At 58.2% G+C, this 20,213-nt stretch overlaps 1 protein-coding gene across 10 annotated transcripts in view; it reads left to right on the top strand.

Annotated features, from left to right (window-relative positions):
* Positions 1-20,213, top strand: part of LOC100604902 (TSC complex subunit 2) — a 41,526-nt gene that overhangs the window by 7,690 nt on the left and 13,623 nt on the right. For all 10 annotated transcript variants that reach the window (XR_004026799.1, XM_030798944.1, XM_030798940.1 and 7 more), the window contains 17 exons: positions 427-544; positions 1,216-1,264; positions 1,662-1,787; positions 2,123-2,196; positions 3,570-3,696; positions 5,408-5,551; positions 6,565-6,702; positions 7,192-7,295; positions 7,656-7,737; positions 9,561-9,716; positions 10,795-10,911; positions 15,621-15,743; positions 16,639-16,745; positions 16,912-17,062; positions 17,370-17,492; positions 17,981-18,115; positions 19,334-19,523. Coding sequence is in view for 9 of the 10 variants with exons in the window: in XM_030798944.1 (XP_030654804.1) it covers positions 427-544; positions 1,216-1,264; positions 1,662-1,787; positions 2,123-2,196; positions 3,570-3,696; positions 5,408-5,551; positions 6,565-6,702; positions 7,192-7,295; positions 7,656-7,737; positions 9,561-9,716; positions 10,795-10,911; positions 15,621-15,743; positions 16,639-16,745; positions 16,912-17,062; positions 17,370-17,492; positions 17,981-18,115; positions 19,334-19,523 (2,064 nt within the window). In the remaining variant the exon portion in view is untranslated. The remainder of the gene's footprint in view (positions 1-426; positions 545-1,215; positions 1,265-1,661; positions 1,788-2,122; positions 2,197-3,569; positions 3,697-5,407; positions 5,552-6,564; positions 6,703-7,191; positions 7,296-7,655; positions 7,738-9,560; positions 9,717-10,794; positions 10,912-15,620; positions 15,744-16,638; positions 16,746-16,911; positions 17,063-17,369; positions 17,493-17,980; positions 18,116-19,333; positions 19,524-20,213) is intronic.

Here is a 20,213-nt window from a genome sequence, read left to right as displayed (position 1 = left end):
CGGCTAGGTGCCTACCATCAGGTTTCCTGTTTGAGGTGACGTGGCCGGCCGCCAAGTGTGCACACGTCTCCTCCGAGCCGCTCCCTGGTGGGGGTGGGGAACGCCCAGGAGTCTGATGATGTCGGCGTCTCCCAGCCTCGGGTTGGGCCCTGAGCGTACGGCATACACACTTCTGCTGCCGCCTCAGCGCAGACCCTCTGTGCAGCCCCAGGGGTCGTAGATCCTAGTGTCTGTGTGTAGCCGGCCTGCCTGGGCTCCCCTGAGCCTCTTCGGGCCCAGTGCGTGGTCTGTCTGTTGCTGCTGGGGGACTGATGATGTGGTTTCTGGCAGTGACGGGTTTGGACACACTGCCCTGCGTGGGGAGGGGGAGGTGAGTGGGAGATGCAGATTTGGCGTCCTCGCAAACTGCCGCCGCTTCTCCCGCAGCTGACTTTGTGCTGCAGTGGATGGATGTTGGCTTGTCCTCGGAATTCCTTCTGGTGCTGGTGAACTTGGTCAAATTCAACAGCTGTTACCTCGACGAGTACATCGCAAGGATGGTTCAGTAAGAAAAGAATTGAGATCCTGTTCTGATAATGGTCCTAAGTTCGGCTCCGCAGTGAATAAAGTTGAAACCACCAAAAAAATAGAGGTTGGGCTGGGCACAGTGGCTCACGCCTATAATCTCAGCACTTTGGGAGGCTGAGGCAGGCGGATCACGAGGTCAGGAGTTCGAGACCAGCCTGGCCAACATGGTGAAACCCTGTCTCTACTAAAAATACAAAAATTAGCCGGGCATGGTGGTGGGAGCCTGTAATCCCAGCTACTCGGAAGGCTGAGGCAGGAGAATTGCTTGAAACCGGAAGGCAGACGTTGCAGTGAGCGGAGATCATGTCACTGCACTCCAGCCTGGGTGAAAGAGTGAAACTCCGTCTCAAAAAAAAAAAAAAAAGAAGTACCTAGCTATCTTCTCTTTAGCTCTCATCTGATGTCTCGGTCATGTTCTTGTTGTTTGTTCAGAACGTTGCATGAGCTCTGTCTCACTCATGCTGAACACCCAGCACCAAGAGCAGTGGCTGGCGCACAGCAGGCACCTGAGTGCTTGTTGGGTGGGTGGGACCCCCAGGGAGGATGAGCCGTGCCTGTTATTGACGTCACAGAGTGCCTAGACCACAGCCCGTGGTGGCTCGGCCGTCCAGGCAGTGCTGCCGGGACTGAGCTCGGTGCTCCCTGCAGGATGATCTGTCTGCTGTGCGTCCGGACCGCGTCCTCTGTGGACATAGAGGTCAGTGCCTCCCCTCCCCAGGGCCGGCCCATTTCACCCTGGTTTCTGGGAGGCTGGGGCTTGGGGGTTGAGCCCTGTGTGCCACCTGCTGGCTGTGTAGCCCTGGGCAAGCTGCTCGGTCTCTCAGCCTCAGGAGTCCCCCATGAAAGTCAGGATAGCCGGGCGCCTCCATGTGGAGATGTAGCTCAGGGTGGGTGACAGCATCAATGACCCACAGCGACAGGGACGTCAGGTGCTTCCCACATGCCCGCTTGCCCTGTGGCTTGGAGAGAGGCTGCCGTGGCAGTGGGGAGAGGTGGCAGCGCAGGCTGAAGGAGGTGGGAAGGAGGCCTGGGTGTCCTCTCCTGTGTGGAGGAGCTGGGGCAGGACCGGCGTGAGCCGTCTCCCTCTCCACCAGGTCTCCCTGCAGGTGCTGGATGCCGTGGTCTGCTACAACTGCCTGCCGGCTGAGAGCCTCCCGCTGTTCATCATCACTCTCTGTCGCACCATCAACGTCAAGGAGCTCTGCGAGCCTTGCTGGAAGGTGGGGTCTCTGAAACTGCTCTGGAAGGTTCCTCAGGGCACATGGATGGGACAAGGGCGATCTTGTCTCCCATGAATGGCTGTCTGATTCTTGGGGTGGCCAGACAATGGCCTGTTGAGGGACGGCCAGTGTCATTTTCCAAGGCAGTTGAGCTGAGGTCAGCTTTTTGGTGGCATTTTGAGAACCCTGCTGCCTCTGTATTTGGGAGGAGATGGTGACGAGCTGGCTGGACCTTGGGTGGCTATAGGGCAGCAGCCAGGCGGGGCCAGCAGAGGGACTGGGGCTGGGGGCAGGGCTTGTGCCTGCCAGCCCCTGACACTCATCGTGTCTCGCAGCTGATGCGGAACCTCCTTGGCACCCACCTGGGCCACAGTGCCATCTACAACATGTGCCACCTCATGGAGGACAGGTGAGTGTGGTGGGCGGGGTGCAGGGCAGCGGAGGCCAGCACAGCCCTCGGTGCAGCCCCAGTGTCCCCTGCCGAGCACACACTGGCTTAGAGAGTCCTTGTCCTTTCGGGCAGCTGTTCCAGAGGCTGCCACTAGAGCGAGGCCCATGACTTCTAGGAGCCAGTCTCTGTCCTCTCCTTCCTCTGTCAGTTAAACAGAATATCCACACCCAGCTCAGTGCCTGCTCGGACGTCCTCTGCTTAGCCTGTTACAAGGCGAGGCTCGAGGTCTTGGCCTTGATGCTGCCCTTGCCCTCACCCCCACAGCCAGGCTGTGGCCACTTCTGTTGCTTTAGCCCTTAGAGATGGCTCACCTCTGCCCACACCCTGGCCTCCCACCCATGCTGCCAGCTCCCCTTCTCCTGCTCTCCTGTATCCATCCGTGCCTCCTGAAGCCCACTCTATGCAGCACCCCGGTGGCCTTTTTCTGATGCAGATATGTCCGTGTCACCCTTTGCCGGAAGCCAGGTGGTTCCCAGTGCCCTTGGGATGTAGGCTCCTCCCATGGAACCAGGCCCTGGGGCCCAGCTCTGCCTCAGCCCTGCATCTCTCTCTCCTTCCTCCCGTAGAACCAGGGCCTGGGGACCAGCCCTGCCTCAGCCCTGCATCTCTCCCAGCCCTGCCCCAGCCCCTGCATCTCTCCCTCCTTCCTCTCGTAGAACCAGGGCCTGGAGGCCAGCCCTGCCTCAGCCCTGCATCTCTCCGAGCCCTGCCCCAGCCCCTGCATCTCTCCTTCCCCTCATCCGTGGAACCAGGCCCTGGGGCCCAGCCCTGCCTCAGCCCTGCATCTCTCCCAGCCCTGCCCCCGCCCCTGCATCTCTCCTTCCCTCTATCTTGCCTTCTCCTGTCCCCCAAGGGCTCGTGCATGCCGATTCTTCTTGCCAGCAGGTTCTTCCACCTTTGCCAAGTTACTCTGTTTACTGAGGGCTTAGCGTGGTCACTAACTCCCCCACCTCACTGAGTAGTTTTTGCCGTGGCTTTCCTTCTTGGCTGTGATTGGAGGAAGAGATTTTGCATTTACCTGTGAGATTGTGTGGCTGGTGCCTGTCTCCCCCAGACTGTGAGGCTGTGGGCCATCCCTCTTGTCTGCTTCCTGTCCCTGGCATGACCTGTAGCTCACAGCGTGGTCAGCAGTGATGAGCTGCCGCCTGTGTGCGAGAGTGAACAAGAGCGTTACTGCTGGCCTGTTCTCTGCCCTTCCCCAGCGGTGCTCCTGCCCCCCGAGCACAGGGACCTCTGGGGCTGCTGCAGGAGCCTCGGCAACCTCACACATCCATGGCGGACCCTGGGCCAGGGCCCTGCTCACATTTTGTCTCTCTGGGGAACACTTCCAGAGCCTACATGGAGGACGCGCCCCTGCTGAGAGGAGCTGTGTTTTTTGTGGGCATGGCTCTCTGGGGAGCCCACCGGCTCTATTCTCTCAGGAACTCGCCGACATCCGTGCTGCCATCGTTTTACCAGGTGAGGTGGTTTCTGTATGCAGTGAGCTGGCAGGAACGGGAGAGCTCCCCTCACGCCTGCCCACCCACCCCCCTGGGGGTCCCGCTGTGGGGGCTGCGGGGGCTTTTCTAGGCCTTTCCAGGCAGTTGCTTTGCAACTGGGGGTGAGGTTTGGGGCCCTGTGAAGGCTTTAGTCTTTTTTTTTTTTTTTTTTTGAGAAGGAGTTCTGCTCTTTCTGCTTGGCTGACTGCAATCTTCGCCTCCCGGGTTCAAGTGATTCTATTGCCTCAGCCTCCTGAGTAGCTGGGATTACAGGTGCCTGCTACCATGCCTGGCCAATTTTGTGTTGTTAGTAGAGATGGGGTTTCGCCCTGTTGGCCAGGCTGGTCTCGAATTCCTGACCTCAAGTGATCCACCCACCTCAGACTCCCGGCACCATGCCTAGCCAAAGGCTTTATTCTCTCTCTTTTTTTTTTTTGAGACAGAGTTTTACTCTTGTTGCCCAGGCTGGAGTGCAATGGCGCGATCTCGGCTCACTGCAACCTCTGCCTCTCCGGTTCAAGCCATTCTGCCTCAGCCTCCTGAGTAGCTGGGATTACAGGTGCCTGCCACAATGCCTGGCTACTGGTTTTTTTTGTTTTTTTTTTTTGAGATGGAGTTTGACTCTACTGCCCAGGCTGGAGTGCAGTGGCGCGATCTTGGCTCAGCGCAACCTCCGCCTCCCAGGTTCAAGCCATTCTCCTGCCTCAGCCTCCTGAGTAGCTGGGATGACAGGCATGGGCCACTACGCACAGCTAGTTTTGTATTTTTAGTAGAGACGGGGTTTCTCCACATTGGTCAGGCTGGTCTCAAACTCCCGACCTCAGGTGATCCGCCAGCCTCGGCCTCCCAGAGTGCTGGAATTATAGGTATGAGTCACCGTGCCCGGCCAAGGCCAATGTTTTGTATTTTTAGTAGAGATGTGGTTTCACCATGTTGGTCAGGCTGGTCTTGAACTCCTGACGTCAGGTGATCCACCCGCCTTGGTCTCCCAAAGTGCTGAGATTATAGGCGCCTGGTCCAAAGGCTTTATTCTCAAGCAAACCTTACATCTTGCGAGTTTCACCTTCTGGAGTTGGCAGTGGAGGGGTGAACGCTGTTTTGTCAAGTGCTGATCTTGCCCTGTCTCTGCAATGACGCCGTGGCACAGATGCCGGTGGTACAGCTTCAGTTTCCACAGTGCCCCGTGATGACAGAGCGCTTTTCGTGTCCGTCCTCGTTCTGTGCTCACAGCTCCCTGGAGGGTGGGGCGATCGCATCGTCCTGGTTTTATAGTGAGGAGCTGCGGTGCGGGTCACAGGGCTGTCCTGATCCTCTGCTCTTCCTGCTACACCCCTCCCCGTAGGGGCAGTGGGGTGGTGTTGTCTTTGTGCACAGCTTGTAACAGAACTCGGGGCAGCTTTCAGGTGCTGCTGGGCTGGCCCACCGGGTGCCCAGGATTCAGTTGCTGGTCTGTCCGAGTCAGGGACTTTGCAGGCAGGCGTGGGGGTGGGGCCCATCTGGGTCCTGACCGTGCTGGAGCGTGTAGAAACCCCTCCTGGGTGCCCCACGTGCTGTTTCTGCGGCCCCTGATGCACGTGTGGTGGGCACTGCGGGCTCATGCGTGCTACTCCTGGTCCCAAGGGTGACTGGGAGGGCGTCCCACAGCGAGCAAGCAACTCTGACGCTGTGTGCTGGCCGGGCTCGTGTTGCAGGCCATGGCATGTCCGAACGAGGAGGTGTCCTATGAGATCGTCCTGTCCATCACCAGGCTCATCAAGAAGTACAGGAAGGAGCTCCAGGTGGTGACGTGGGACATTCTGCTGAACATCATCGAACGGCTCCTTCAGCAGCTCCAGGTGGGGTGGGGGCAGGAGCTCCAGGGAGCACCAGGACCCCAGACAGGCAGTCTCGGCCCACTCGGAAGATAGTACCTTGGGCCCCATCTCTGGGGGTCCCGCAGAGACTGCCGGAACCGTGTTCTCTGGTGATTCACAGTGGTGCTCATCCACATTCCACTGGAGACAGGTCTGATTTTTCCAGATGTGGTGCGTCATTTTGGCCCCAGACAGGAATACGCAGTAGGTGAACCGGGGCTGGGCCAGTGTTGCCCACAGTCCGCAGAGTGACCTGCAGGCCACCTTCATGGCCTGAGTGGGCCCTGGCACAGTTCCCAGAGGGATGCCAGTGTGGCTTTGGCATGACTTTTGAGGACCACATTAGTCGAGTCTGTTAGCCACAGCTTTAAGGAGGACTCCACGGCCACACAGGCTCATCAGCACAGGGGCCCTGGGGAGGCGAGGCTAGTATCCAGCAGCCTGAGGGCTGCGCCTTTTCCTGGAGCCTGGGGCGGGCGATGTACGGGAGGCCAGGCAGCAGAAGGGAGGCCGGGAGTTAGCTGGGACTTAGCAGGGACTGAAGTCCTCTCAGAGCCTCTCGCTGGGCCAGGGCATTGCCCCTGACCGCTGGTGGCAATGGCAGAGGCCATGGCCTGGGGCTTCTAAAAGAGGCTGGACCTGGGAGAGGCAAGAAAGGCTTGTAGTTGTGGCTACTCTTGGCCCTCCTGCCCGAGCTTCCTTCTTGGCCCAGCTGCATGGGCACAGCCAAGATTCCCTGGGGGTGGGGTACGGGCAGGAACAGCAGCTGCCGTCACAGCGACTGTGGCCCCTTGAGAGGATCTGGGGGGTGTCCTGGGCCACGTGGGCCAGGGTGGCCCCTGGAGAGGATCTGGGGGGTGTCTCAACCCATGTAGCCCAGAGTGGCCTGAGAGGGCTGGGGGTGTCTCCATGAGGTGGGTGTGTAGCGAGGCCTCTGGTGTCGAGTCCATGTGGGGAGTGGAAGTCAGCCTGTGTCATGGTGCCTGGTACTGCAGACCTTGGACAGCCCGGAACTCAGGACCATCGTCCATGACCTGTTGACCACAGTGGAGGAGCTGTGTGACCAGAACGAGTTCCACGGGTCTCAGGAGAGATACTTTGAACTGGTGGAGAGATGTGCGGACCAGAGGCCTGTGAGACCCCCTCCTGCGTGGGGCCTTTGGGTTTGGCTGGTGGGGAGGGGCTGGGTGCTGGGTGAAGTGCAGCTTTCTGAGCCTCAGAAGCTAAGGGCCAGGTGGGCACCTGCTTTCCAGGTTTCTGCACTCGGGCAGGGAAGGCTGCCAGGGCGCTGGTGGGCAGAGCGCGTGTTTGCTAACAAGCTCGGTGCTAGCCCACGCGTCAGTTTCCTCCCACCTGTGTGGAGGAAGCTTCCATCCGACTCCATGGAGTCCTGTGGCTCCCAGGCGGCCTCAGTCATTTTGCCAGGAACGCTTAGCTTAGGGCCCAGTGGTTTGGACACAAGTCTCGCCCGCTGCCAGGAGTGCCTTTGTGTCTGGGCTGTGGGCTGCAGGCTGTGAGGCGGCTGGGCTCTGACAGCAAACCAGCCTCTCGATCAGCAGCCCAGTGTGGAGAAGGAGAGCGCCAGAGGGGCAGAGGGGCAACACTGGCTCTTCTTTTGACAGGAGTCCTCCCTCCTGAACCTGATCTCCTACAGAGCGCAGTCCATCCACCCGGCCAAGGACGGCTGGATTCAGAACCTGCAGGCGCTGATGGAGAGATTCTTCAGGTGGGGGGTCCTCTGTAGCCTTGCCTGGCACGCGGAGCCTGGCCCTGTCTCTGTCTGGGGCCCACCCGGGCTGGGTCTCAGGATGCCCGATGAGCAGGGCCCTGCTCTCTGCCTCTGGAGAGCCCTGGCTCTGGGTGAGCAGGTTATAGCTTGCTTTCCAGTCCAGCACGACGGGTCCTCTCATAACGCCACTGGGCTCCCTGTTTTTGGGGAGACGCTCCCTGGGAGGCAGAGCTCTGTGCCCTGTGTGCCTGGCTGCAGGAGGACCCAGAGTCGGGCTGGCCTGCGCCAGGCAGACAGGCTGGTGTGGGGCTGTGGCCAGGCACTCCCCACCCGCCCCAGCAGGCTGCTGTCCCGCAGGAGCGAGTCCCGAGGCGCCGTGCGCATCAAGGTGCTGGACGTGCTGTCGTTCGTGCTGCTCATCAACAGGCAGTTCTATGAGGTGCGTGTCCAGGGCGGCTGCAGCTGGGGGCCCAGGACTGTTTCTCCGTGGGGCGGGCTGTCTCCGCTGTGCACATGCTCCCGCAGAGCCGGGCTCTGCCTGGGACTTCGATCTTGGCCGGACCCTCTGCAGCCCCGAGCGTGGTCTGTTTACCCCTGTTCATTCACTGGCTTGCTCGTCCTGGGTGCCTCTGCCAGGCCTTGACATGTGGCCAAGTAGCAAGGAAGGCACAGTGCCTGCCCTCAGGGAGCTCCGGCTGGGTTGTCACCGAGCACAGGATCCTCTTAAGAATTCTGTTCGCCGAGCGCGGTGGCTCAAGCCTGTAATCCCAGCACTTTGGGAGGCCGAGGCGGGCGGATCACGAGGTCAGGAGCTCGAGACCATCCTGGCTAACACGGTGAAACCCTGTCTCTACTAAAAATACAAAAAATTAGCCGGGCGTATTGGCGGGCGCCTGTAGTCCCAGCTACTCGGGAGGCTGAGGCAGGAGAATGGCGTGAACCCGGGAGGCGGAGATTGTGGTGAGCCAAGATCGTGCCACTGCACTCCAGCCTGGGGAACAGAAAAGACTCCGTCTCAAAAAAAAAAAAAAGAATTCTGTTCGAGGCCGGGCGCGGTGGCTCAGGCTTGTAATCCCAGCACTTTGGGAGGCCGAGGCGGGCGGATCATGAGGTCAGGAGATCCAGACCACGGTGAAACCCCGTCTCTACTAAAAATACAAAAAATTAGCCGGGCGTGGTGGCGGGCGCCTGTAGTCCCAGCTACTGGGAGAGGCTGAGGCTGGAGAATGGCGTGAACCTGGGAGGCGGAGCTTGCAGTGAGCCGAGATGGCGCCACTGCACTCCAGCCTGGGCGACAGAGCGAGACTCCCTCTCAAAAAAAAAAAAAAGAAAAAAAAGAAAAGAAAATTATGTTCGAGTTCGTTTAGACCAGTCTTGCGTGGGGGCGCTGTCTTCCGTTTCTGTCATGACGTTCAGCCTGTGCACCTGCCTGATCGCCAGCCCTGCGTGCTCTCTCCTCTGCGCACTCTCCCTCTCCACTCCCTCCTCTGGGAGCTCTGTGGCCCCAGGCCCACCTTCCTTGAGAGATACCTGTGTGCCTGCTAGTCACACCCCTTTCCCAGGAGGTGCAGCTTAGGCTCTGAGGCTGTCCCTTCCCACCGCACCCCTCCCTGCAGCCTCGCAGTCCTGCCCTCCTGAGAGCTGCCCACTCTGCTCCTCTCCCCAGCGTCCACTCTCCTTGAATTGCCCTTTGCTGGGCATTGCAGTCCCGCTTTCTGTCTGAGGGAGCTAAGGTCCTCCTGGAAGTTCCTCTGGGTCCTCTGGCTTCTCTCATCAGGGCTGGTCTTGTCCTGGTCTCTTCCTGTGGAACTTTTTATCTGCTTCTGTGAAAACTCACGCTGTTCCCAGCACAGCACGCACACACACGCATACTCATGCATGCACAGGCACACACGTGCACATGCCCACGCGTGTACACAGCCACACGCACCCTCACGCACACACGCACAGCACCATGTGGGAGGGGTTCTCGGCTGTGACAGTGAAGGACAGGGCCTCACCTTGGCTGCTCCTTGTGAGTCGTGGGCCCCGTGCCTGTGCTGGGCCGCCCTGCGGTGCTCACCAGCCTTCTGAACGAGGAACTGGACAGGATTCCTGGGAAAGGGCCCCGGGGTCTCTGAGTCGCGCTCAGCGGGTGCTTGTGCTCCCTGCCCAGCTGTGCTGAAGTCTGGAGGGACATGTCCGCTGCTTCTGGGTCGGTTCCTGAGGAATTGGAAGTGTCATGAGATGTGGTGCTCATTGGCCTCCCTTGTGCCTGTGCAGGAGGAGCTGATTAACTCAGTGGTCATCTCACAGCTCTCCCACATCCCCGAGGATAAAGACCACCAGGTCCGAAAGCTGGCTACCCAGTTGCTGGTGGACCTGGCAGAGGGCTGCCACACACACTACTTCAACAGCCTGCTGGACATCATCGAGAAGGTGAGAGCCGTTGCACCCAGGGCCGGGTGCTAGGGTGCCAGAGCTCCATGGGCAGAAATGGCCTCTGGGCCCTCTGTCCTCTTCTTCGAGTGACCAGATGGCTGTGTCTGTAGGTGAGGCTCCCCTCCCTGCAGGATGGGTGTCCCGAGGCCTGTGCAGGGCCTGCCACTGCTGGGTTTGTGTCCTGACTGAAAGTCCTAGACATGGGTGTCCCGTCACACTCTGGAGCAGCTGGGCTGGGCCTCCATGACCGACGCTGGAGCCCAGACCTGGGGCCGGGGCTTTGGCCTGCTGTCCTCCCTGCCCAGCCAACAGCTTGCTCTTGATTTTCAGATGCATTTTGGTTTCTGCACAGTCAGTCGGGTATAAAAGACATCTTTGCTTTTGAGAAATAAAGATGAAGGCCGGGCACAGTGGCTCATGCCTGTAATCCCAGCCTTCTGGGAGGCTGAGGTGGGTGGATTGCTTGAGCTCAGGAGTTCTAGACCAGCCTGGCCAACATGGTGAAATCCTGACTGTAACTAAAAATATAAAAATTAGCCACACGTGGTGGCAGGTGCCTGCAATCCCAGCTGCTCGGGAGGCTGAGGCAGGACAATCGCTTGAACCTAGGAGGTGAAGGTTGCAGTGAGCCAAGATTCTGCCACTGCACTACAGCCTGGACGACAGAGCAAGACTCTGTCTCAAAAAGAAAAAAAAAAGTGCCGGGCACGGTGGCTCATGCCTGTAATCCCAGCACTTTGGGAGGCTGAGGCGGGCGGATCATGAGGTCAGGAGATCAAGACCATCCTGGCTAACACGGTGAAACCCCGTCTCTACTAAAAATACAAAAAATTAGCCGGGTGCGGTGGTGGGCGCCTATAGTCCCAGCTACTGGGGAGGCTGAGGCAGGAGAATGGCGTGAGCCCGGGAGGCAGAGTTTGCAGTGAGCTGGGATCGTGCCACTGCACTCCAGCCTGGGCGACAGAGCAAGACTCGGTTTCAAAAAAAAAAAGGTGTTTGTGGTAGAAAGTGTTCTCACGGCTACTGCCTCAGAGAACCATGAGCCTGTGTGTAAGTCCTGGCCTTCTCTTCAAAGGTGATGGCTCGCTCCCTCTCCGCACCCCCAGAGCTAGAAGAAAGGGATGTGGCTGCGTACTCGGCCTCCTTGGAGGATGTGAAGACAGCCGTCCTGGGGCTTCTGGTCATCCTTCAGGTGGGTGTTCTGCATGAGGGCTCTGCTCCCGGGGCGCGCATGGCGAGCGTCCACCAGCTGCATCTGCGCTGTGTTGGAGTCTGTTCCCCAGCGGGACCTGCACCCTCCCTGGATTTGCTGAGGGTGCAGTGGTCCCAGCAGGCAGCGGAACCTTCCTCCTGCTCTTGTGGAGGGATGGAAGGAGGTTCCATTGCTTGCCTCTCCTGGTCACAGCAGGGATGTGAGAGGCCCTGTTCTATGCCCTGACCAGAGCCTGTCTCTGTGGTCCTGAGTCAGGGCTGGAACCATGTACCATCCTCAGCATGGCACTTGCCCTCGGCGCCCAGCACAGCACCTGGGAAGTAAAGGTGGCCCTCCATTCCCGCCCTGCAGTCCATTTAATATTTGCAGCTGTTTTGTTGAGATTTAATTCACATATCATGCAATTTACCCATTCACAGTGAACAGTTCAGTGGTTTTCAGTAAATTCACAGAGCTCTGCAGCCATCCCCACAGTGAGCTTGAGATCCTCCTGAGCATGCCAGTAGCACACGCTCCCACCCCCCGTTGCCCTTTAGCCCGGGTACCATCAAGCTGCTTCCTGTGTCTGTGGATTTGCCTACTCTCAACATTTCATGGAAGTGGAGTCACACAAAATTCATCCATAAGATGCTGGATGGTAGAACAGTTTCCTGTCTCATGACTGGATTGTTCCAGCCAGTGCCATGCGTCCAGGCCCATCCAGGTTGTGTCAGCTGTTGGTGCTCCCCTGCTTTTCATGGCTGAGTAGTATTCCCTCATCTGGAAGGAGCACATTTTGTCTATCTGCTCCTCCATTGGTGGACCTCTGGTCTGTGTCCGCCTTGCGGCTGCGGTGAGTGGTGCTGCTGTGAACCTTCTACGAGGGCTTCGCGGGGTCTGCATTTTCACTTCTGGTCTGCACCTAGGAGTGGATTGCTGGGCCCTAGGTTTAGTCTGCATTAGATGTTTCGAGGCGATACCAGGCTGTTTTCCGCTGGTGCTGTGCCATTTTCCATCCACTCGAGCAGCATGTAAGGGTTCTGATTTACCTTTTTTTTTTTTTTATACAGTCTCACTCAGTCACCCAGGCTGGAGTGGAGTGCAGTGGTGTGATCTTGGCTCACTCCAACCTTCGCTTCATGGGTTCAGGCGATTCTCCTACCTCAGCCTCCTGAGTATCTGGGATTACAGGCACCTGCCAACATGCTCGGCTAATTTTTTGCATTATTAGTAGAAACTGGGTTTCACCATGTTGGCCAGGCTAGTCTTAAACTCCTGACCTCAGGTGATCCTCCTGCCTTGGCCTTCCTAAGTACTGGGATTACAGGTGTGAGCCACCGCGTCCGGCCTGCCTCTAGTTTTCAAAGCCTCACAGCATCACTTATGTGTGACTGTCAGTGTCAGTATCATGTAAAATATAATGTGTGAATCAGTTTGCTCAAAAGCTCGTCCTTAAGATGTTGGATGGTAGAACAATTTCGTGTCATGTTTATATGTCATGGGTTTTTATTTCTTGCCATGGAAGTTTAAAGTGATGATTGATTTTTTTTATTATTAATTTTTTGAGACAAGATCCCACTCTGTCGCCCAGGCTGGGGTGCAGTGCTGTGATCATAGCTCAATGCAGCCTCGAACTCCTGTGATCAAGTGATCGTCCTGCCTCGGCTTCCCAAGTAGCTGGGACCATAGGCACACGTCACCACACCTGGCTGATTTTTTCATTTTTTGTAGATACGGGGTCTTGCTATGTTGCCCAGGCTGGCATCAACCTCCTGGCCTCAAGCAGTTCTCCCACCATAGCCTCCCAAAGTGCTGGGATTACAGGCATGAGGCACCACACCTGGCTGTGGTGTTTGATTAAAAACCAGGCATCAGCCAGGTGTGGTGGCTCATGCCCGTAATCCTAGCACTTTGGGAGGCTGAGGTGGGTGGATCACCTGAGGTTGGGAGTTCAAGACCAGCCTGACCAACATAGAGAAACCCCATCTTTACTAAAAATACAAAATTAGCCAGGCGTGGTGGTGCATGCCTGTCATCCCAGCTACTCGGGAGGCTGAGGCAGGAGAATCACTTGAACCCATGAGGCAGAGGTTGCAGTGAGCCCAGATCACGCCATTGCACTCCAGCCTAGGCAACAAGAATGAAACAATGTCTCAAAAACAAAACAAAACAAAAACAGGCATCACCTCCTTGGTGTCTCATCCACACGAGCACCATGCTGTTTACTGACTGACTGGGAAGGGGTGTGCTGGGCTGTGGGGGCCTATGGCCTGGAAGAACTGAGAACCTTCCCGCTTCTGCAGAGGGAAGGAAAGAGGTTCTGTTGCCCTTACTTGGAACTCCAGCCCTGGAGGCTTGAGGCTTTGGGCTGCAGAACTGAGATATTTCCTAGTTGAGGCAGAGTCCTGGTTCTGGCTGTTTTCATTTCTTTATTTTTTTGAGACAGAGTCTCACCAGTATGTCACCCAGGCTGGAGTGCAGCAGCACGATCTCACCTCACTGCAACCTCCGCCTCCCAGGTTCAAGCGATTCTCCTGCCTCAGCCTCCTGAGTAGCTGGGACTACAGATGCGCGCCACCACACCTGGCTAATTTTTGTATTTTTAGTAGCGACATGGTTTCACCATGTTGGCCAGGCTGGTCTTGATCTCCTGACCTCAAGTGATCCACCCCCCCCAGACTCCCAAAGTGTTGGGATTACAGGCGTCAGCCATCGTGCCTGGCCTGTGTTCATTTCTTTTGTTATAATTGAAAAGTAACATAGTTGACTCTTGAACAGTATGGGGCTGGGAGCGCCAGCCCCTGTGCAGGTGAAAATCCTCATCTAACTTTTAACTCCCCAGAAACTTTACCAACAGCCCTCTGTTGACTAGAAGCCTTGCCGATAACAAACAGTCGATTAACGTACAGCTCGTGTGTTTTATGTATTCTGTGTTTTTACAGTGAAGTAAGCTAGAGAAAAGCAAATGCTATTAAGATGCTAGGCATGGTGGCTCACACCTGTAATCCTGGCACTTTGGGAGGCTGACGTGGGCGGATCATGAGGCCAGGAGTTCGAGACCAGCCTGGCCAACATGGTGAAACCCCGTCTCTACTAAAAATACAAAAATTAGCTGGATGTGGTGGCGCACACCTGTAATCCCAGCTACTCGGGAGGCTGAGGCCGGAGAATCACTTGAACCTGGGAGGTGGAGGTTGCAGTGACCTGAGATTGCACCACGGCACTCCAGGCTGGGAGACAGAGCAAGACTCTGTCTCAAAAAAAAAAAAAAAAAAAAAATCGTAAGGAAGAGAAAATACATTTCCTATTCCTTAAGTGGAAGTAGCTCATCACCAAGGTCTTCTTTCTTGTCATCCTCATGTTGAGGGGACTGAGGAGGAAGGAGAGGAGACACATGGTCTTGCTCTCTCGGGTGGGAGAGGTGGAAGAAAATTGGCATATAAGTGACCCATGAAGGCCAGCCTCGTGCTGTTCAAGGGTCAGAGAGTTTGCATAATGGACACGGTGACAAGTTTGATTCCTCCTTTCCTGCCTGCCCAGTGGACCTGGCAGGGCGGCAGCTTCTGCTGGTCCCATGTGGCCTTCCTGGAGTGGGGGGTGCTAGGCACTGTGTGAACCCCCACCTCCACCTCTTTTTTGTCCAAGGAAGGGATATTGCTTTTATGTCATAATATTTTGAGACGAGGAGAAACTGTTAATCATTTAATCATCTTTTTTTTTGAGATGGAGTCTCTCTGTGTCACCCCAGCTGGAGTGCAGTGGCACGATCTTGGTTCACTGCAACCTCCGCCTCCTGGTTTCAAGTGATTGTCCTGCCTCAGCCTCCCGAGTAGCTAGGATTTACAGGCATGCACCACCACACCTGACTAATTTTTTTTTTTTTTTTTTTTTTTTTGAGACAGAGTCTTCCTCTGCCACTCAGGCTGGAGTGCAGTGGTGTGATCTCGGCTCACTGCAAGCTCCGCCTCCCGGGTTCACACCATTCTCCTGCCTCAGCCTCCCAAGTAGCTGGGACTACAGGTGCCCGCCACCATGCCCAGCTAATTTTTTTGTGTTTTTAGTAGAGACAGGGTTTCACCATGTTAGCCAGGATGGTCTTGATCTCCTGACCTCATAATCCGCCCGCCTCGGCTTCCCAAAATGCTGGGATTATAGGCGTGAGCCACCACACCTGGCCTCAGTCATTTCTTTAAATGATTCTTTAATCATTTAAAGGTGTTAATCATTTCTTTAAAAGAATAACAGTGTAACGACTTACCTCCCGAGTGCCGCGAAGGGTCCCTCAGGCCAGCTCCTGCTGGCCCCGTCCCCAGGGTTGCTAGAGGCACCGGATGCTCTTCACACCTTGTCTCACCTGTCAGGGAGGTGCCGTTGACCTTTCGGGAGGGGCTACCTACACTTGGGATCGCCCTGCAGCTCACACTCCCTGCCCCATTCTGCCCTGTCTGCCACGCAGCTGGAGCTTCTGCATTGAATGGACTCTTCCTCACCTGTTGATCGCTGCCCTGATGATGAGATGGGCACGAGGTTGGGTTTTACTTTTTGCTGCTGTGGAGAGAGGGCCCTGGTGGTCCTGGGTTTGAAGGTCGTGTGTTTTGAAGCACGCACTCTAGAGAAGCCGTCCCGGCCCCTGCTCCGGGACAAGGGTGCTGTCTGAGGGCTGCGTTTTCACCTCCTGCGCCGTGGTGAGCTGCGTCTTCTCTTTGCAGACCAAGCTGTACACCCTGCCTGCAAGCCACGCTACGCGCGTGTATGAGATGCTGGTCAGCCACATTCAGCTACACTACAAGCACAGCTACACCCTGCCAATCGCGAGCAGCATCCGGCTGCAGGTACGGTGGCTGGGGGTGGGCAGCCAGTTCCTGGGGGCCCAGCCAGGTATCCTCAGCTCGGCAGGTGCAGTTCCCGGAAGCTGCAGAGACGGCCCCAGGATGGGGCCTCAGCTGACCGTCCCTCCTCTGCACCCACTGTGGCCGCAGCCTCCCCAGTCCTGGTGTCCTTCCCTCTGCCTGCAGCACGCATCTGTGGCTTGTCGCTCTAAGCTGCACAGTGGCATAGGTTGGGGCAGAGAAAAGGAAGCATGGTGACTTCCGGGTCAGTGTGTGGCCCTGATGCTCCTGGTGCTGCACAATCTGTGAAGGACCTGCAGCAGAGGGCTGGGCAGGTGGGCAGCACAGGGCAGAGTTGAGAGGGCAGGGCAGGGCTGGAGAGGGCAGGGCTGGGCAGAACAGGGCTGGAGGAGCTGCACTGAGTTTGTGCTGTGGATGTCGGCATCAGGCTGAGCAGAGGTGACTGGGATGGGAGCCCTCCCTCCTAGAGCAGGTGCTCTCTGGGGCCACCCCTGTGGCCTCAGAATCCTGTTCAGCCTGTCGATGGAAGAAGTGGCAGGGCTGGGAGCTGAGCTCCGCTTTCTGGCAGTTGGGGGTGTGTGGTGCTGCCAGAGGAGCGAGGCGCCCATCCCCTCCATCCCAGGCAGGCCCAGCTGTGGTGGTGGACGTCAGGCTCTGCGAGCTCCGAGGCAAGGGAGGGAGGAGGCTGTGGGTGCTGGGCCTCCGATGTCACCAGGACAGAGCCTGTGTCTTGTGTTGGGACGTGGGTGTGTGCACATCAGCAGGTGGCCTTTTCTGAGTGCCCGTGATGCTGGACGCGGGTCCGATCAGGTGGGACGCCGCCTGTCCTGGGCCTGCACGAGCCTGGCTCTGGGTTTCACTGTCCTCTCCCTGACAGGCCTTTGACTTCCTGTTGCTGCTGCGGGCCGACTCACTGCACCGCCTCGGCCTGCCCAACAAGGATGGAGTCGTGCGGTTCAGCCCCTACTGCGTGTGCGACTACATGTACGTGGGACTGCCCCATGGCCCATGAGGCTCAGGGCGTCAGAGGCTCTGGGGCCGTGGTGGCGCTGGTTGCAAGTCTGGGGGATGTCCCAGGGTCGGGAGGAACCAAGTCTGTTCTGTTCCTACTGCGCGGACTTGGCCTCAGCTGCTTCTCTTGCTTCTGCAGGGAGCCAGAGAGAGGCTCTGAGAAGAAGACCAGCGGCCCCCTTTCTCCTCCGACAGGGCCGCCTGGCCCGGCGCCTGCAGGCCCGGCTGTGCGGCTGGGCTCCCTTCCCTACTCCCTGCTCTTCCGCGTCCTGCTGCAGTGCTTGAAGCAGGTGAATGGGGCTGGGCAGGGACCATTCGTCCCACGTTGGGCCAGGAGGACAGGGAGCCGCCACCTGCCTACTGGGCCTCCCTCCCTGTCTGGCCTGTGGAGGGCAGCCCTCCCTCAGAGCTGAGCCTTCCCCCTTTCCTGAGCAGCTGCAGGGACAGAGGCCTGTGCTGGGCAGGCTCCCCCTGGCTGAGAACGGGACTCCGTGGCCCTTGCCGCTGTCCAGCCACAAGCAGAGCCTCAGATGCTGAGCTTCCGCCTCTGTCACCAGGGTCCAGAAGGCCCTGTCCTGACGCCTCGTCTCCTCACAGGAGTCTGACTGGAAGGTGCTGAAGCTGGTTCTGGGCAGGCTGCCTGAGTCCCTTCGCTACAAAGTGCTCATCTTTACCTCCCCTTGCAGCGTGGACCAGCTGTGCTCTGCTCTCTGCTCCATGGTAGCGTGGCCGGCCTGGGGTTGGGGTGGGGGACCCAGTAGGGTTCTTCCCCAAAAGACCGCGTGCGAGCCTCTGGGCAGAGTGAGTGAGACCCTTCAGGCTGGGGCTCCATTTCCCTCAGACTCAGCTGCACTCTGGAGCGTAGATTGTGCCTCCGGCAGGGTGGAGGGGTCCCTGCCCCCACTCGCAGCTTTTGGGACTGACGTCAGAGGTCCCCAGCCAAGGGCATGTCACTGAGTGTGGACATCTCCCATCTGTCCTTTTCCTAAGTGGGGCTCCCGTGCCATTCACATCACATTCCTGGTGTGTTACTTGGCAGGCACTCCCGCCGCTCTGAAAGGGAGGCCCTTCCTGGGACGGAGGCAAGAAGGCTCCCCAGCCCCTTGGCCCCCTTTCCTGGGCCTGCGTTCCCAGGGCCTCCCAGCCCCTCTGGCTACCCCATGACCCGGCCGCTGGGGAGGGGTTTCATGCCTGGATTTGGTCATCAGCTTTCAGGCCCAAAGACACTAGAGCGGCTCCGAGGCACCCCAGAAGGCTTCTCCAGAACTGACCTGCACCTGGCCGTGGTTCCAGTGCTGACAGCATTAATCTCTTACCATAACTACCTGGACAAAACCAAACAGGTAGGAGGTCAGAGCAGGACAGGCGAGCTTGATGGGGCCTGGGATTTGAGGGCCTGGCCCAGGTAGGCCCAACATTTTTCTCATAAACAAGTTTCTGCCAGGCCAGGAATGAGTGAGTTGGCTCTGCTTCCCTGGGTGGCTGCCAGATGCCCAGAGCGGAGGCGTCCGATTCCCTGGTGCTTCTAGCTCTCTCTGGGGCCTGGGAGCCGTCCAGTGTTCCCTGTCCACCCCGGACAGCGTCTCCTCTCTGTAGAGCGTTGCCTGGTTTGTCCCTGCCGTCCCATGGGGCAGGTGGCCATGCCAGTTGGTGGAGCTGGGCTGGTTCTGAGGCGCAGGGCGGGCAGGCCAGGGGCTCTGGCTTCTGCCTCCCTCCACGCCCACCGTCACGTGCCGGAAACTGTCCCTTCACCTGCGACCTGCCTCACGCCCCCTGTCCCAGTCGTATTCCTCCACACCTCTCTTTGACATGGCCCTCTGGGACGAGGAGCTGTTGTCCTAGAGAGTCTGGCCTCCGCTCAGGGCCATGCCTGCCAGGAGATGCTGACTCTGAGGCTCGGCCCATCTGTGCCCCGGGCCTCAGCTTCTGATGGTGGCCCTGTAGGGAGCTGATGTTGGGTTCCCATCCCTCAGGCTCAGCCCCACCCTGTTGGGCCCCTTCAGACCCTCTGAGAGGCTCACTGGGTCCTCATGGGTCTTGCCCCAGGGCATAGCCAGCCTTGCTGGGCTGCAGGTTCTGAAGCCTTACTGGCCCACAGTGTATCCGAGGGGTGAGGCCGGCTTTGGGAAATGGAAGCTGTTCCCGGGGCACTGCCCAGCAGGCCATCTGGCCCCAGGCTCTGCCTGAGCGCCGCTCATCTTCTCTGTCCTCATGGAAGAGACTGCCCAGGGTTGGTGTGGGATCTGGCGGCTTTGCCGCTTCAGGCAGCACTGGCCCTTGCAACAGAGCCAGGCTGTTAAGGGCCCAGAACCAGGGGATGAGAGCCCAGCGTGTGTGGGTTCTGTTGGCCTGTGGGATCGTGTCAGAATGCAACTGACCGGAGCAGTCTGCTGTGCAGAGTCTGCTCGGGTAGCTCAGCGCTGCTGGCTCTGCCCCACAGGCATTCTGGGACTTCCTAAGCCTCAGCTGTTCTCCCGGTGGAGCACTCGAGGTTGGTGAGGGGGAGGCGAGGCTGCCTCTGCTGCGAGCGGGTGGGGCCTGAGGTGTCCTATCTCCTGCAGCGCGAGATGGTCTACTGCCTGGAGCAGGGCCTCATCCACCGCTGTGCCAGCCAGTGCGTCGTGGCCTTGTCCATCTGCAGCGTGGAGATGCCTGACATCATCATTAAGGCACTGCCCGTCCTGGTGGTGAAGCTCACCCACATCTCGGCCACAGCCAGCATGGCCGTCCCACTGCTGGAGTTCCTGTCCAGTGAGTCCCCGCCCTGCCTGCGCATGCACCCTTGAGGTTCGGGCTGTGTCACCTGTGCGGGCTTCTCTGGTGCCCTCTCTCAGGACTCCTTGGGGAACCTGGGTGTCTCGCCTTGTGCTGCCTCAGGGCCTGAGCGTCTGTGCCCGGCTGCCATGAGTGCTCTCCCTTCTGGCCTTGAGGGGCGGCTCCTCTCACCCCTCTAGTTTCCAGGTGAACACCCCTCCTTGAAGAAGCCTCTTCCCCACCGAGCAGTGGCCCTCCCCTGGTTCTGGTAGGCCTCCTCTCTGTCCATCCCAGCACACGCCACTTCAGGGGGGCTTTGTTCGCTTCCCCGAGACTGTGACTTCAGGAGCGCAGGTGCCTGCCCCTTCCCCTCCCTGCCTAGTGCGCATCTGGGCAGGCCCTCGATGTTTAGATGGCAGAAGGGCACCGCTGGGCCAGCACTTGGTGTAGAGGCTGGAGGGAAGATCGTGTGTACTTTGTGGGCCACATATGGGTCCTGTCAGTCTTTCTGTTTTGTTTATAACCCTTTAGAAGCATAGAAGCCTGGCTGGGCGTGGTGGCTCAGGCCTGTAATCCTAGCACTTTAGAAGGCCGAGGTGGGTGGATCACCTGAGGTCAGGAGTTCGAGACCAGCCTGGCCAACCTGTCGAAACCCTGTCTATACTAAAAATACAAAAATTGGCCGGG

Source organism: Nomascus leucogenys, chromosome 18 (genome assembly GCF_006542625.1).
Source record: "Nomascus leucogenys isolate Asia chromosome 18, Asia_NLE_v1, whole genome shotgun sequence".
Taxonomy (NCBI): domain Eukaryota; kingdom Metazoa; phylum Chordata; class Mammalia; order Primates; family Hylobatidae; genus Nomascus; species Nomascus leucogenys.
This window is presented reverse-complemented; position numbering and strand designations above follow the sequence as displayed.